Source organism: Carica papaya, chromosome 2, assembly GCF_054855325.1.
Source record: "Carica papaya isolate Zhongbai chromosome 2, ASM5485532v1, whole genome shotgun sequence".
NCBI lineage: Eukaryota > Viridiplantae > Streptophyta > Magnoliopsida > Brassicales > Caricaceae > Carica > Carica papaya.
In genome coordinates this window covers 2,681,781-2,696,384 of record NC_142310.1, presented here as the reverse complement: position 1 = coordinate 2,696,384, position 14,604 = coordinate 2,681,781, and the positions used below count along the sequence as shown (strand labels likewise).

Sequence of the window (14,604 nt, the reverse complement as noted above, 5' to 3'; positions counted from 1 at the left end):
TAAATTACAAATAAGTTTATTTTCAATAGTTAAATATTCACATCACAGGGATTGAAAGTCTGCTAATTTAATTAAATTTTCAAAATATTAAAATATACAAAACTAAAATACATATATAGTATGTATTATATATTTAAAATTTAAATGGAGCTGAAATGAGGAAAAGAAAATATAATTTATCTATTATTTTATAAAGGTGAAGACACCCCACCCCCATGGATCCAAAACCAGTGTACATAAAAGTAATATCCAAGATGATCAGAGAGAAAAACAAGGGTGCTTTTTCTTTCTCTAGTTTAAACTCTCAGTGAACCTAGAAGAGGTAAAAGCTTGAAGAGTAGGCGGACTATTCCAAAACTTGTATCTAACACTAAGAACTCTACTTCCTCCATACAATTAACTGTTACATAAAAGTGGTTGCTCCACATCCTCCTCTTCCTGTTTGCGGTTTGTGTGGTTCGAGCCTGCTTCGGGTGGCAGTTGGCAAGCAAAACACAGAGCAATTATCTGACAATTAAACGTTAACAATTCCGTTTAGTTTAGTTGGTCACTTTTGCATGCAAGTGTCAGAAAAAGATGTTTCGGAAAGGGAGGTGGGAGTTACCAAGCATAAAGACGCACAAATGAGGCTGAAACCTTTGCAGTCGAAAGGGGCATCACTAGACAAGAACCAGGCTGAAACAGCAACGAAACAGATTAGCAATGCGATCGTTTTAAACTGTATTTGTAAGAAATTAATTTCACAAACAAAAAAGGAAAAAATATGTAATCTATTTATAAATCTATACGTTTACGTAAATAGTTATCCTTAACTATCCTTAAACTATAGCAGCCACTGTGAAATGAACATTGTAGAATTTATTGCACAAATGTATTTTAAATTTCATCAAATTTGATAAAAAAGTTGAAAAAAGTTTTATGCTCTCGTTACTGTTTTCCATAAATATATGCTATGTTTGAAACAATGAAGTTCTTGTTTAGAATTTATTTGGAAATTCTCACCTAGTTTAGCAATTTCACGTGAAATTTTATATCAGATCAATTTTTATCACGTTCTAACAAAATTTTCGTCCTCTCTTAATTGAACTGTGTTATTGTCAAATGGATTCTAAAACAATAGACTGTTTATTTTAAACATAGCCATGGTGATTCAATTAAATTTCACAAAATACTTTTACCATATCCAGATTTATTTTAACATTTGGAGGAAGATAGACCAATCAACATACTAGTAAGTGGACTCATTGCAAGCGGTGATAAGAAACTTCCAAGGGATTGAACACCAGTAACAAATCCTTGTGCTTTTCCCTGTCAATGAACAAAAAACTTCATATAAGAAATAAAAATCGTTGTATCAGCACGAACATTAACCTAATCAAACTTTGGCAGCTTATGCACAGATCTAAAGGCAGGAAACCAGCTTTCTGAGGTTAATTTGCTTGAAATCCTTAAGGGAATCAAACAAAATGAAGAAAAATTATATATCAGAGATATTGCAAATTTGCAGATTCATTCTACAAAAAAAGTTGAAATGAAGGCAACAGAAGTGTGACAGCATCTTATGCAAACCTGATTAGCTGCGCCTGCTGCTCTTGAAATAATAGCATATGTCTGCATTCCAAAAAAAATCAATATTTAGACTATGATAGTTGGCAGATGGTTATATTGAAACCACGAAAATAAGATTTAAGAAATCACTAACCGAAGGTTTCACAAGAACATAAATGACTCCGAATGAAGCGCTTAAATATGGTACCTGCATTTTGGAGAAAACTTCTTTCATCGACATAGAACTTAAAGAATACATACGGAAACAAAACGTTTTGCTCAAAATCAAGCTCCTGACCTATTTGACTCTAGTCTAAGGATTTTTTTTCTTTATAATGGGGCTGTGTTTTGAAGATTATTTTTAGGTAATCTACTCATACCTTGGCCAAAGTAAGTTATAAAAGATAAAGGGAAAGAAGAGCACAACATGCCACAAGCGCACAAAAATTGAAACGGTGAGAGCAAAAGGAAGTCATAAAATCAGTCCTGTCAATTCCATGACTGATCATCAATTATTTAGTTTTTAAAATTATTAAGATATATCAAATAAAATAACAAAGAAACACATGCAAACAGCAATATCTGGAAGTGTTTATTTTTAATCATAATGAATTTCCATATCCAACTTCTCTTATAAATAAAGGAAGTACAAAAGGATGAAATAAAAATTCGAAGTACATACCCAAGGGGCCCATGCCAAGCCATAGAACCATGCCTGTACAAAGGAAAGCAAGCACCATCAGTGTTTACAATTTGTGATTGGTGTAGATTTTCCAATCAAGTATTCAAGTAGGAAGAAGAAAATGCAACTTACATAAGCTATTGATGAGAGTAAGCCAGCACACAATATATTTTTTTCTCCAACAAAAGGATTTATTAGAGGAAGTAGCACCAACTAGAAAAAGACAGTGCAAAAGATATCAGACACAGAAACTGAGTAAATGAATGAATATTTGCTAAACTATAACACGACATGTTTCCTTGGATATTTCCTCTTTGATCTCCACAGAAAAAGTTAGTATACACTCTCTCAAAAAGAACATGGTATATGCAAAGCAAATTGGTATTCCTAAAAATTATATCATAATCAAACTGATGATTATGTACATGGATAGCATTTACATCATACTGGGCGTCGAACTTCATTGAGGATGGAAATGGAAGAACAAAATCAAAACAGGAACAAGAAATCCACGAAAAAAAACAGCCAGAAATAATTCAGAAAAGTTTTTTCTCTCTAAGTCTTTCCTTGATTTTCTTCTCTTCTCAATTTTTGTGTGAATGGTTATAACAGAATACTCTAACAGCAAAGCCTGCAAAACCGGATATAAATCCCTGACTGCTTTTTGTACTACAAACCTTAAACATCACCCAGACCTGATTTGAATTCAAGATGAAAGAAAATTTGTCAACTTTGGAAGGTACTTATTAAAAGGGAATGTCAGGTTCAAAGACTGCATGAGGTCTGACATCAGATCATCTTTTCATCTGACAAACAAAATTGACGCCCAAGGGAAAACAATGGCGCAAAGAAAAAGACAGCAAGGTCAAATTAAAGTATAAACAATGTGCTTCTCCTATATATATATATATATATAGTTATAGTTTCATCTGTGGGACTAAAGTACTACTTATGAGAAATCTCACAATAATATTTATGAAGTTGTATTGCCACATTTCTGAATTAAATAACACAAACAAGTAAGTTGGCAGAGAGCACATACCTGAGAAACAATAGAACCTATCCCAACCATCATCAAGATTTCAGAAAACTGATTCTTGTTAAAGCCAAAAACTGCCTTCAAATAAAACTGCAAAACGTAATAACAGTCAGCTTAAACTGAAAAGTAAAACAAATCTCAACATAACCACATGTATCAGAATAAGTAGCAGTTATTAACATGCCTGAGAAAATTTAGCACCTATACCAATTAATCAACCTATTCAAAAATATTAAGGAGGCTACTAAATCTATTTACTCAAAATCACTGTTTGAAGTTGTGAACATTATGTTATTAGTCTATTTAATTGACTAATATTGAAGCTACTACAATGACATCCTAGAACAGAAATATGTCCAGTAGGGACTTGAGATATTTAAGTTTGTCCTGAAGACAAATTTGCTTTTCTTATACTCTTTTGTATTATTTTGGTAGAATTTTCTATTACTGCAAACCTTAGAGTTTTTATTTGTTTGTTTGTTTCAAGGTTGTTTCCTTCTAGCGAATAATTTCCACCTTTGTATGCAAGGTTGGTTCCTGAAGTGGTGTTACTCTAGATAATGATTATATCAACAGGTATAGTTATCTCATCCATTAGTATATCAACAGGATGCATACCAGTAACACGGAGCTGATGCCAGACATTCCCAATGAGTAGAAGAATTTAACAATAGCAATGCCACGAAGCGTTGGACTGCAAGTGCAAAATGAAAAGGAGAAAAGAAGAAACATGGATCCTTAGGCAGATAACAGAATAGAACTTTTGGACAAAGAACTTTGAGTACAATATTTTAACCAGAACGAAATACAAATGTTAGTTTGATCAACTACCTGCAAATGGTTATTGTTGCAGCATCTCTCATTGACTTATACCTGTTGCGAACAATATTAACTGTTTTACTCAATAAACCTGAATCTTGCTCCCTTCTTGGAGCATACTGAACTGTCTCATTCAGAAAGAGTTGCATATAAACTGGACAGAATATCAAGAGAGTTATTGAAACCTGAAAAGAAATGTTGACTCAGTGTGAACGTTATATATATATTGAAATAAGTGAATGTTATACATACATACGCACATATATATTAAAGAAGGAATTAAATAGCACTTAAAGGAGTGGAGCAAATTTAAAAGAAATCACAGCAACACACCACAAAAATGTACTTCTCAGGAAGAAAGCGCGCTAGTAGATTTCCCAATACATGGGAAAGTGAAAAGAGACCTGTAATCCAACTAAATGCTGCTGCCCTGTTACTTTCACTGACAACATCTGCCTATAAGACAAGGAAAAACTGTGATGCCTAGAATTCATCATTGATGAATTTCAATCAAGAACGAGAAACTGGAACATACTGCATAAGCAACAGCGATGCAGAAAATACTCCCTTGACTGATAATAAAAGATATCGTACGGATCACATAGTAGGCATAGACAACTTCCTTGGACTGCTTCCAAACAAGCAATGCTGATAAAGAGAAAAGCAAAAGAAATGAGAAAAATCTTGATAGATCTCATAACGTTATTTGAAATTACATGAATAATAAAGTTCAGAAAATAACTAATGAACAGTTTTGTCATAATTGAGTAGCTCTTGAATCGAATCGTGTTACATTTCTGCGTACCTTACATCACCCTGTAGAAAGTTTGTATACAAATTGGTTTTAAATATAAACTTGGGAAATATGTTACGTATTTGAAGGAGGATTCCTACAATGTAACCCCTATACTCTATCTCCTAACCAAGAAAGTAGCGCAAATGAGCTATGTGTTCTAGTTTCACGTACTCATAAGGCTATAGTAAAACAAGGTAGACCTCCAAATACTTTGAGTTGAGAATAAATAGGGGGCTTAACAATTACAACAGAGTCATTGGAAGGGAGAGATATTATCAAGAACTACAGTGGGAGCGTGATTATGTTATAATAATTAAGGTTGTCACTACCAAATATGTTCAGGACAAGAGGCAGAGAACGAACATAATCCAGGATATGGCAAGCATTGGGGATGGCCATTTTCCTTCTTAAAAAATAATCTAAAGTGCAGAACATACCAAAAGCAGGAATGGTTGTAGATACAGTGACAAGGAGCAATGGTTTACGCCCATATTCATCTGAAAGCTGGCCCAGAAGTGGAATTACCACCATCTTGAAAACTCCAACAATCTACAATCATGATATTGCATAAATCTCAATATCATAAATGGTAAATGATATATATATATATATAGTTCATCAGAACATTGTATCTTACTCAATCACCATCAACATTAGCAACTCCCTAAATCATGGTAATTTAGAATTGTGTTCATGGATATGGCACTGCATTACATACTGTGTCTCATTACTTTTAGACAGAAGCACTTCCCTTTCTCTTGGGGTCATAACAATACAAAATTTCCACAATTTTGCTTGCTTAAATTTCTAGGAGAGCAAAATTTTCGTTCATATTAAACAATCACCAATTAGTGGTCAGGTTAATTATCCCATTAAAATTCCATATTTTCAGACAAGTTAAAATTAACTTTTATATGCACTAAGCTAAGCTCAGCTAGCCAAGAAACATTTACAACATAAAGTTACAGATGTGCCTCTATAATAGAAATCAACCGTGAAAAAAATTTCAACCATTGAATTGACATGTCAAGAGACTGAGAACAGAAGAGAGGCAACTTTTTATCAACAACATAGAAAGGAGGTCCTTTTCCACTTATGTATTGTTTTTTCCTAGATAAAAGTTGATCTCTAATCATGATGTACTATATTTCTTCTACTGCACAATTTACAGAACTTATCACTTTATTGAAGTGGACAATCACGAGTCTCATTCTTCAATATCACTAAATATTGCATCAAAGAAGAAGCTAAAAAAGCTCAAGCAACTAAGCAAAAATATTTTTCTGTTAGACCACATCGGTGGCATTCATCACCATTTCTATATACCATTATTATTTTGCACTCCAAATAATGTAACTCCACTTTTCATAAAGGCTAACAATAAACCCAGCTTCTTATCCCATGCATTTCACATTAATAAGTGAAATGCAGAAAAGTCATGGCACACACGTAAAGAGATACCAAAATGCACAAGTCCATGAAGTCAATATAATCAACAAAAAATGACAAAATAATCATCTTGCAGAAACTTCAAGACAGAAATTTCCATATAAAAAACCTCAAACATGTCACATGTCTATGGAATCAGTATTTGCTAATTAATTAACAATCATCATTCATCATTTCCAAGTGCTTTTGGCAGCAGCTCGTGAAATACAGAACTGTCAAATGCAGCATAAATTGTTGCAGAATTCAAGCTGAATTCTTTGAAGCTAAGACTTAAATATATAATAAAGATAGAGAAACCAACAAACTCACTGTAGGAAATCCACTTAAATATATAACAAAATGAAGAAACCAACAAAATTCCAGCGTGGGAAATCCACTAGCTTATTCCCCATTAACTTCCAAAGAAAAGTTACAGAGAGAAAAAGGTTCTTTAGCCCTTTCACGTTATTTTAATACCCCATGTATCAATTATTGTCCCCATCAGCTGATTAGTAAAATTGAAAAGAGAAATTAGCAGCACAGACAAAAGGACAGAAATATTTGCTTTATATTATATCTGGCTGAGAATTACTCAATCCAAAAAGCAAATCACCAGAACATAAATTTAGCTTAATAATTAACATGGTCTGAACAGGAATAAATATATGTTTAGATGAGAAGATAAATTATAGAAAAATATGAGACCAATAGCGAAAACAACCATGAGAAGTTTTTGATCTTTCCCCACAACCAGAAATAACAAAAACATGTTAGACTACAAAGAACAGAAGAAAGCAACGAAGTAGAAAGGATCAAGAGAACCCATAAGAACTCTTCCACCAAATGAATTGACCGTTTTCAATTTTAGTTCTATTCATTGACTGGAGTTCAATCAAATGAATTAAAGAACAGACCTCCTAAAATTCAACAATCCCATTTCCATTTCCTTCACTTTCTTACCAACAAAACAAAGAAAGAGCAGAAAATAGATAGAAAGAACTAATCATAAGCCCAATAACCCCATTTCCTTTCCGTGACTTTCTTACCAACCAAAGAAAGAGAGATAGAGATAAAGACACAGTAGAGATGGGCATATACCGTTTGTTGGAGTCCACTGATATAGATAGCCTGAGGGCAAGTAGATTGACCAGGACAAAGAGCACGAGTAACAACATCAACAAGAACAGAAACAGTCATTTCCTCAGCAACCCAGTGAACAGATAAAGGCAACAGTAAGTGAACCAGAGGCCTCAACTCCCAAAACCCACTTCCACAATTACGCCACGCCATTTTCTTACCAAACAAAAAAACTCAAATCCCCACCAAAGAAACACAGTCTACCACAAGAGTGGGAGTATTTATAGTGACAAAAAAAAAGGGGGAAGCAAAATCAAGAAAGAAAAAGAAAAGAAACTGACACGGAACGCAACAAATTAGTTAATTGTCTTTAACGGAGAAAAGAAAAGAAATATCAAACAATAAATAGAAGATAAAATTATCGACTTGATGAGGATGAGATGTTGAAAAATTGTGCGTCTGCTACGAGGGAATAAATAGAATAATGCAAGTAATAGTAAGGAGATGAATGCGGGATCCTGTGAGCGTGAGACATGCACGTGGTGGGATTCGATGATCGTGTGGTGAGAAGCTGCGGGCCTTGTGGATTATTCGCATCGACACTCCTATTGATGACTTGGACTCGCCGGAGACGGTGACGTTCTGGATTTGCCGACGGTGAAGTACGAATATTAATGAGCATAGGGTCAAGTAGGAATCATGTATGTAATAAAATTAATATTTAATTATTGTTGGTTTTATTATTCAGGTAAAATTATTTTGTAATCATATGTATGGTTACGAAAATTCATAATTAAATATGTATATATATTAATTATTGTCAAAATAATAATAATAATACTCTGAAACGATGTCGTATTATGCCCTTATTTTTAATTTATTATCATTTTCTAAAAACATAAGTAATAACGAAGCATGCGGCGTAATAATATTTTTATATATTGTAGGAGTAAGAAACATGCCATGGACTACCTAATTTCATGTCATATGAAGTAGCAGCAGTATTAAAACTATATATATATATATATGTATTTATATATTTAGTATTTTAATTTTGATCCAGAATAAATTAGATTGGTATTTTTCAGTTCAGACTGAAAATGACTAATTCACTCTTATTTATTAGCTTGAACTTCATGTAATAATTGGTATAAATTATTTAAAATAATAAAGTCTATTCTCTGAGTCATATATATATATATATGTATGTATGTAGTTTCTTAATCTAGATTTTCTCAGGCGCCAAACGCCATCAACCAGCTAGAGGAATAAATAAAAAAACTATGCAATGCATGTGAAAAACTCTGATAAAAAGAGAATCTATACATGTTAAGGACAAAGTACCAATATAAAACGGATCAACTTTCATCTACTTATATCAAATTAAATGTAGCGATCGGTATATATAAATACATCTCTACTATATATATATATATATATATAAACAGGAAGAATGAAAAATGAAGAATAACACCTCCCTACAACATTCACTAACATATCAACCTCCCAAATTTTTTCTCTTCTTCCTTCATTGTCTTTGGTTAGTTCTTCATCCCTTTCATTTAGATGGAGTATATTATATATATATATATATATGTGCATGTGTGTGTGTCTGTGTGTGTGTATATATATATATATATATATATATCCACAGGACAAGAAAGCAATCAAATAGCAAATTCCTGGCAACATGACCCGAGACCAACCATTAAACAGTGTATTAATGTGTGTTGGTATAAGTTTATTTTAATAACCAGAGGAATAGATTTGTAACAGTTGAGACATTAATGGCGTGGATTTATGATGGTTGTTGTATATGCGCCATGAAAGTGATGGCAGAAGAATGGTTTCGCTCTCTAATTATCATGTGTCATGTGTAATGTTGTTACATGTCTCACCATCTGCCATCACATAGTTTCCATATGCCTTCATATTTAATTAAATTTCTTGAATGTATTAGATATTTATAGACAGACGCCTAAATATTAAATTAATTATTATATTATTTTAAGATATTCGAATTAATTTGTGCACTAATTTTGTTTATTCGCTCTTTTACTAAGAAGTAGAACTCAACATGCACACGATTGGATGAATTTTTTTTCGCAAGAGACGAACTATTACACTATTAGTTTGTCTACTAAAAAGTCGAGAAATGAACTAGTGAACTTGCGTATACCCATTAAGAAATGAACTTATGTTATTAAAATGTAATAGTAATAGCGAAGCAACATTAATAAAAACAGTAAAATAATAGAAGTGATAGCGACAACAATGACAATACTGATAGTAATATGGTGATAATTATAATAATAGTGATAGTATTGGCAAGCGACAATACTTATAATAATAATAATAATAACAAATAGTAATATTTTTTATAAATAAATAAAAATACAAAAAGTTAAATGTTTGTTTTACTATTCATTTTTGTTCTAATAAAATTTTATATTACTAAATATACTATGTGCTAATAATGTTCAGATAACTAAATATATGTTAACCATCTTACCAGTTATCATTATAAAGAAGAAAAAAAAAAACCAAAATACCAATATGATGAATATAAATCTTGTGTTGGTAGCTTATACATAAAAAAATCTTGAAGTTGGTCAATCATACTCGATCATCTTCTTTTTTGTCTTTATTTTAGCATTCTTTTTATTACGTTATCCATGAATCTTTGATTAGAAACTTCTAAAATATTTTAAATTATTCTTAAGTCGAGGCAAGTTGTCTTCATGCATCCTCAACCTTAAGATTGCGATACTCTTCAAATCATCATGATATGTTTTTCAAAAGTCTCTGTTTTGAAATCAATATGATCATCTATCTTCATCCTCTTTAAAAACGCATAACACTTTAAGAATTTCAATATTGTTTATCTCGGCTGTATTTCAAGTTTCGAAATATAATTATACATAATTAATTTAAATAAAAATATTAGATAAATTATTTTAGAAATACGAATAACATATAAATTATTTATCTATTTTAATCAATGGATAAAGATGGAAGGAGGGTTATGATAGATCTTATACACCCTTTGTCCTATCCTAACATTGTATCAAAAGGAGCCATAGTGTATACTATATTCCTTAATATATATATATATATATATATATATGTGTGTGTGTGTGTGTGTGTGTGTGTGTGTATCCATTGTCTTTTATATATTAAAAAGGAAGTATGCATGAACGTAAATAATATCAATGAATCTTGACTTTAATTCTTAAAAAATAGAAAATATAATACATTTAGATTAACAATATATAATAATATAATAATCCATTAGATACAACGTGGGAAGCTCTACTTAAGAGTATCAAAGGTTTGACATGTAAATAAACGTGGAGGCTACCACCATCCGAACCAATCATTACATGAAATTATTTAGAAACATTTATGCTTTTCTCTCTAACTATTTCTTCATGCTCATCCTCCATTTCCTACTCCTCCTATATATATATACACGCATACACGGGGAACTATATATATATATATACACACAAGGCTGGGCAAAGAGTAAGTGATTAAAGAGAGTTTGTGAAGAGGAATTTATAATGATGAGGTCCGGTATAAGCACGAGTTTCTTGTTGGTTATTGTAATGGTGATGGGTTTGGAGACAGCCATTGCCGCCGACTTCAATTATGCTGATGCTCTGGATAAGACCTTCATGTTCTTTGAAGCTCAGAGGTCTGGGAAACTGCCAGCCAACCAGAGGGTCAAGTGGCGCGCTGATTCTGGCCTAAACGACGGATTTCTTCAAGGGGTAATTATATATATGTATAGCTAATTATATATACATATATATATCTCTTTCACTTTAATTCATGATCACTTTCCTGTTATTTTACCATTAAGTTGTATTAAAATTTTCGTGTGAAACCTATCTGTTCATTTAATATGGTGAAAAAATATAATCATGTCTTGTAGTCCCGTATAATTCACCTTTTATTTTGGCTACATTAATTTATATAAATTTTTTAATCTATTATATATATATATATAAGTGAACTGAATTATCACATGCCAAGTTTTGTTTTTTTAGATAACTTATAATAATATATATAATGGTTATTTATTTAAATTTTATGAATATAAAAATTAATTTTAATTTCATGTATGAAATGTTTTCATATGTAATATATAATCTATTATATATATATATATGCATCAGTGATGAAATGTGTTTAATTTCATGTATGTATATGTATGAGATGATATTATGATGGCATGGCAGGTGAACTTGGTAGGAGGATACTATGATGCAGGAGATCATGTAAAGTTTGGATTGCCAATGGCATTTACTGTCACAATGATGGCATGGGGAACTATTGAATACAGAAACCATATAATCAATTTAAGCCAAATGCAACAGGCTCTTTGGGCTATCAGATGGGGCACTGATTACTTTCTCAAATCACATACTCAACCCAATGTTCTATGGGGACAGGTATACAAAATTCATATATCACCCACTATTTTCACATATTTCCGATCTAATTTAATTCTCGTTCTATATAATTCAAAAAATTTCAATAAAACGATATCTTACTTGAACTCAGTAGAACTCTAGCTACATTGTTAGTGTCATTCGTGGTAAGTAATGACGATATTGGTTCAGGTTGGGGATGGAGACTCGGATCACTATTGCTGGGAGCGAGCGGAGGACATGACAACTCCAAGGACGGCTTACAAGTTAGACGAGGAGCATCCGGGTTCTGACCTTGCAGGAGAAACTGCTGCTGCCATGGCTGCTGCTGCCATAGCTTTCAAACCATACAACTCTTCCTATTCTCAGCTCCTCTTACTTCATGCCAAACAGGTCATTAATCAAATTAAACCTCTTTCCCACACAAATATATAAAAGGGACAATCTTTAGATTCAATCTAACATTTCTGATTAACTCTTGCAGCTGTTCTCATTTGCTGATAGATTTAGAGGACTATATGATGATTCCATCCAGTGTGCAACGGAGTTCTATACCTCATCTGGATATTTTGTAAGTATAAATTGATACATTCATCACCCAGAAATCTTTTCCCTCTTTTTCTCCTTTTTGGTTTATTGGGTTCTATCAATTAGCTTTTTCTTCTGTTCATAATTTCTGAATGATGAATTTGCAGGATGAGCTATTATGGGCGGCAGCATGGCTGTTTCGGGCTACTGGAGAAGAGTACTACTTGAAGTATGTTGTGGAAAATGCTGCATATATGGGAGGAACAGGATGGGCAATGAAAGAATTTTCTTGGGATAATAAGTATGCTGGTGTACAAATCCTTCTTACTAAGGTAAAATAATATATTCCTCTGTGAAAATTGAAAGTAGAAAAAAAAGTTCTCTCTAAATTTTTAAATGCATATATAATATGATATGTAGATCTAAGAATGGTGATGGGTTACAGGTTCTGTTGGATGGAGAAGGTGGTGCATACACTTCCACACTCAAACAATATCAGGCCAAAGCAGATTACTTTGCCTGTGCTTGTGTGAAGAAGAATGATGGCTACAACATCCAGACAACTCCTGGTTACTATTGATCTCGTTTCTTCCTCTACGTATATATACATATAAGTATGAATTTCAATTGAATTCCCCTTTCAATATTACTTATGTTCAATATGATTTATCAGGAGGCTTAATGTATGTTCGCGAATGGAATAACATCCAGTACGCATCCGCGGCTGCTTTTCTTCTCGCGGTTTACTCTGACTATCTCTCCGCTGCAAAGACCAAGCTCGCTTGTCCAGATGCTCAAATTCAACCTCAAGAGCTACTCAGTTTCTCCAAGTCACAGGTTCACTAACTCTCCAACCCTTTTTTTTTTTTGTCTTCTATCAGTTGCTTCCGCAACAAGAAAACAATAAAACCCTAATTGGAAGTAGGAACAACAACATTATATAGACTATAAAGAACTGAACTGATTAATGTCTCAATTGGCTTCACAGGCTGATTACATGCTTGGTAAGAATCCTCAGTCCATGAGTTACTTAATCGGATATGGACCAAAATACCCAATTCATGTTCACCACAGAGGTTCTTCGATTGCTTCTATATTCGCACTCCATTCTTCAGTTGGCTGTGTGCAAGGATTCGAAGCATGGTATCGTAGATCTGAAGAAAATCCGAATGTTTTATACGGAGCTCTTGTTGGAGGTCCCGATCAGAATGATAACTTCAACGATGACCGGTCGAATTATGAACAGACTGAGCCAACACTTTCGGGCAGCTCTCCTCTCATAGGTCTTTTTGCTAAGCTGCACTCTGTTTCTGGAGGTAGTGGTGAGTAGTCGTACATCTGATATACAGAATTTATTATTTAGTCTTCTCCTCCAGTTAATATTTAATTATTTCATATTGCTGAAATTCTACAGGCTCATATTCTAGGGTATCATCAGTACACTACCAAACACTGCCAGGTCCGTACTGATGATAGCTATATCCATTGATTTTCTCTTCGTTTTCTGAGGTTGCGGCCTCCAGTTATAGATTGTATGAGATTGTGTTATTGTTATATATGTGTTACCTAATCGATGAGATATATTTCTACTAAAAATTTAACAACGAAGAATTATTTTTTTCAGCTTCCTATGACAAGCGAATGCCAGAGTACAGCCTAAAAACAACAGGCGAGTGAAAAATGGATGAAAAAGTTTTTGATGCAGAAGATTATCAGAAGTAGTAGTTAAGAGAACAAGAAATCTAACAGAGTTACTTCATGATATGTTTGCAGATGAAGAACCAATTCAGTTCTTGCACTCAATAACAAGTTCATGGACGATCGGATCGACGACTTACTTCCGGCACAAGGTAATAATAAAGAACACATCAGAGAAGCCAATTAATGATCTTAAGCTGGTGATCGAAAATCTATCTGGGTCTCTGTGGGGTTTGTCTCCAACTCAAGAAAAGAACACTTATGAGCTTCCCCAGTGGTTCAAGGTTCTGAGCCCTGGCTCGGAGTGCAGTTTTGTCTACGTTCAAGGTGGACCTCAAGCTAAGGTTTCAATTTTGAGCTATCACTGACAAATTCAAAAGGCAGAAAATCATGAGATGATCGGACAAATGAATTTCCTATAAAGTCTAGAATTTTTGTTCCTTTCTTTAACCAGGCAATTGTATAATTCATATCTATATATGCTTCTATATTGACCTTTTATTACTATTGTTCTTCCATATTTTTGAATTACCTCTTCAAATTTTAATTAATT

At 33.0% G+C, this 14,604-nt stretch overlaps 2 protein-coding genes across 3 annotated transcripts; one reads left to right on the top strand and one right to left on the bottom strand.

The window, feature by feature from the left end:
* Positions 1–156: 156 nt before the first annotated feature.
* Positions 157–7,790, bottom strand: LOC110807134 (uncharacterized). The gene is made up of 14 exons (XM_022032166.2): positions 7,411–7,790; positions 5,322–5,433; positions 4,624–4,736; positions 4,422–4,544; positions 4,101–4,273; positions 3,888–3,963; positions 3,273–3,359; positions 2,363–2,443; positions 2,231–2,263; positions 1,703–1,756; positions 1,570–1,611; positions 1,230–1,308; positions 605–675; positions 157–507 (listed from the first exon to the last, which is right to left on the bottom strand). The coding sequence occupies exons 1-14, from the start codon at positions 7,600–7,602 to the stop codon at positions 397–399; spliced, it is 1,347 nt and encodes a 448-aa protein (XP_021887858.2). The 5' UTR covers positions 7,603–7,790; the 3' UTR covers positions 157–396.
* A 2,920-nt stretch (positions 7,791–10,710) lies between these two features.
* GH9C1 (glycosyl hydrolase 9C1) lies at positions 10,711–14,552 on the top strand. 2 transcript variants are annotated; one of them, XM_088212635.1, is made up of 10 exons: positions 10,711–11,162; positions 11,634–11,846; positions 12,018–12,218; positions 12,310–12,396; positions 12,521–12,685; positions 12,799–12,922; positions 13,027–13,190; positions 13,342–13,675; positions 13,768–13,816; positions 14,059–14,552. In XM_088212635.1, exons 1-10 carry the CDS (start codon positions 10,953–10,955, stop codon positions 14,417–14,419), a joined length of 1,908 nt encoding a protein of 635 aa, XP_088068761.1. In that variant the 5' UTR covers positions 10,711–10,952; the 3' UTR covers positions 14,420–14,552. The 2 variants fall into 2 exon arrangements, with proteins under 2 accessions (XP_088068761.1, XP_088068760.1); XM_088212634.1 differs by having other exon boundaries at positions 13,768–13,812; positions 13,978–14,154.
* Positions 14,553–14,604: the final 52 nt, after the last annotated feature.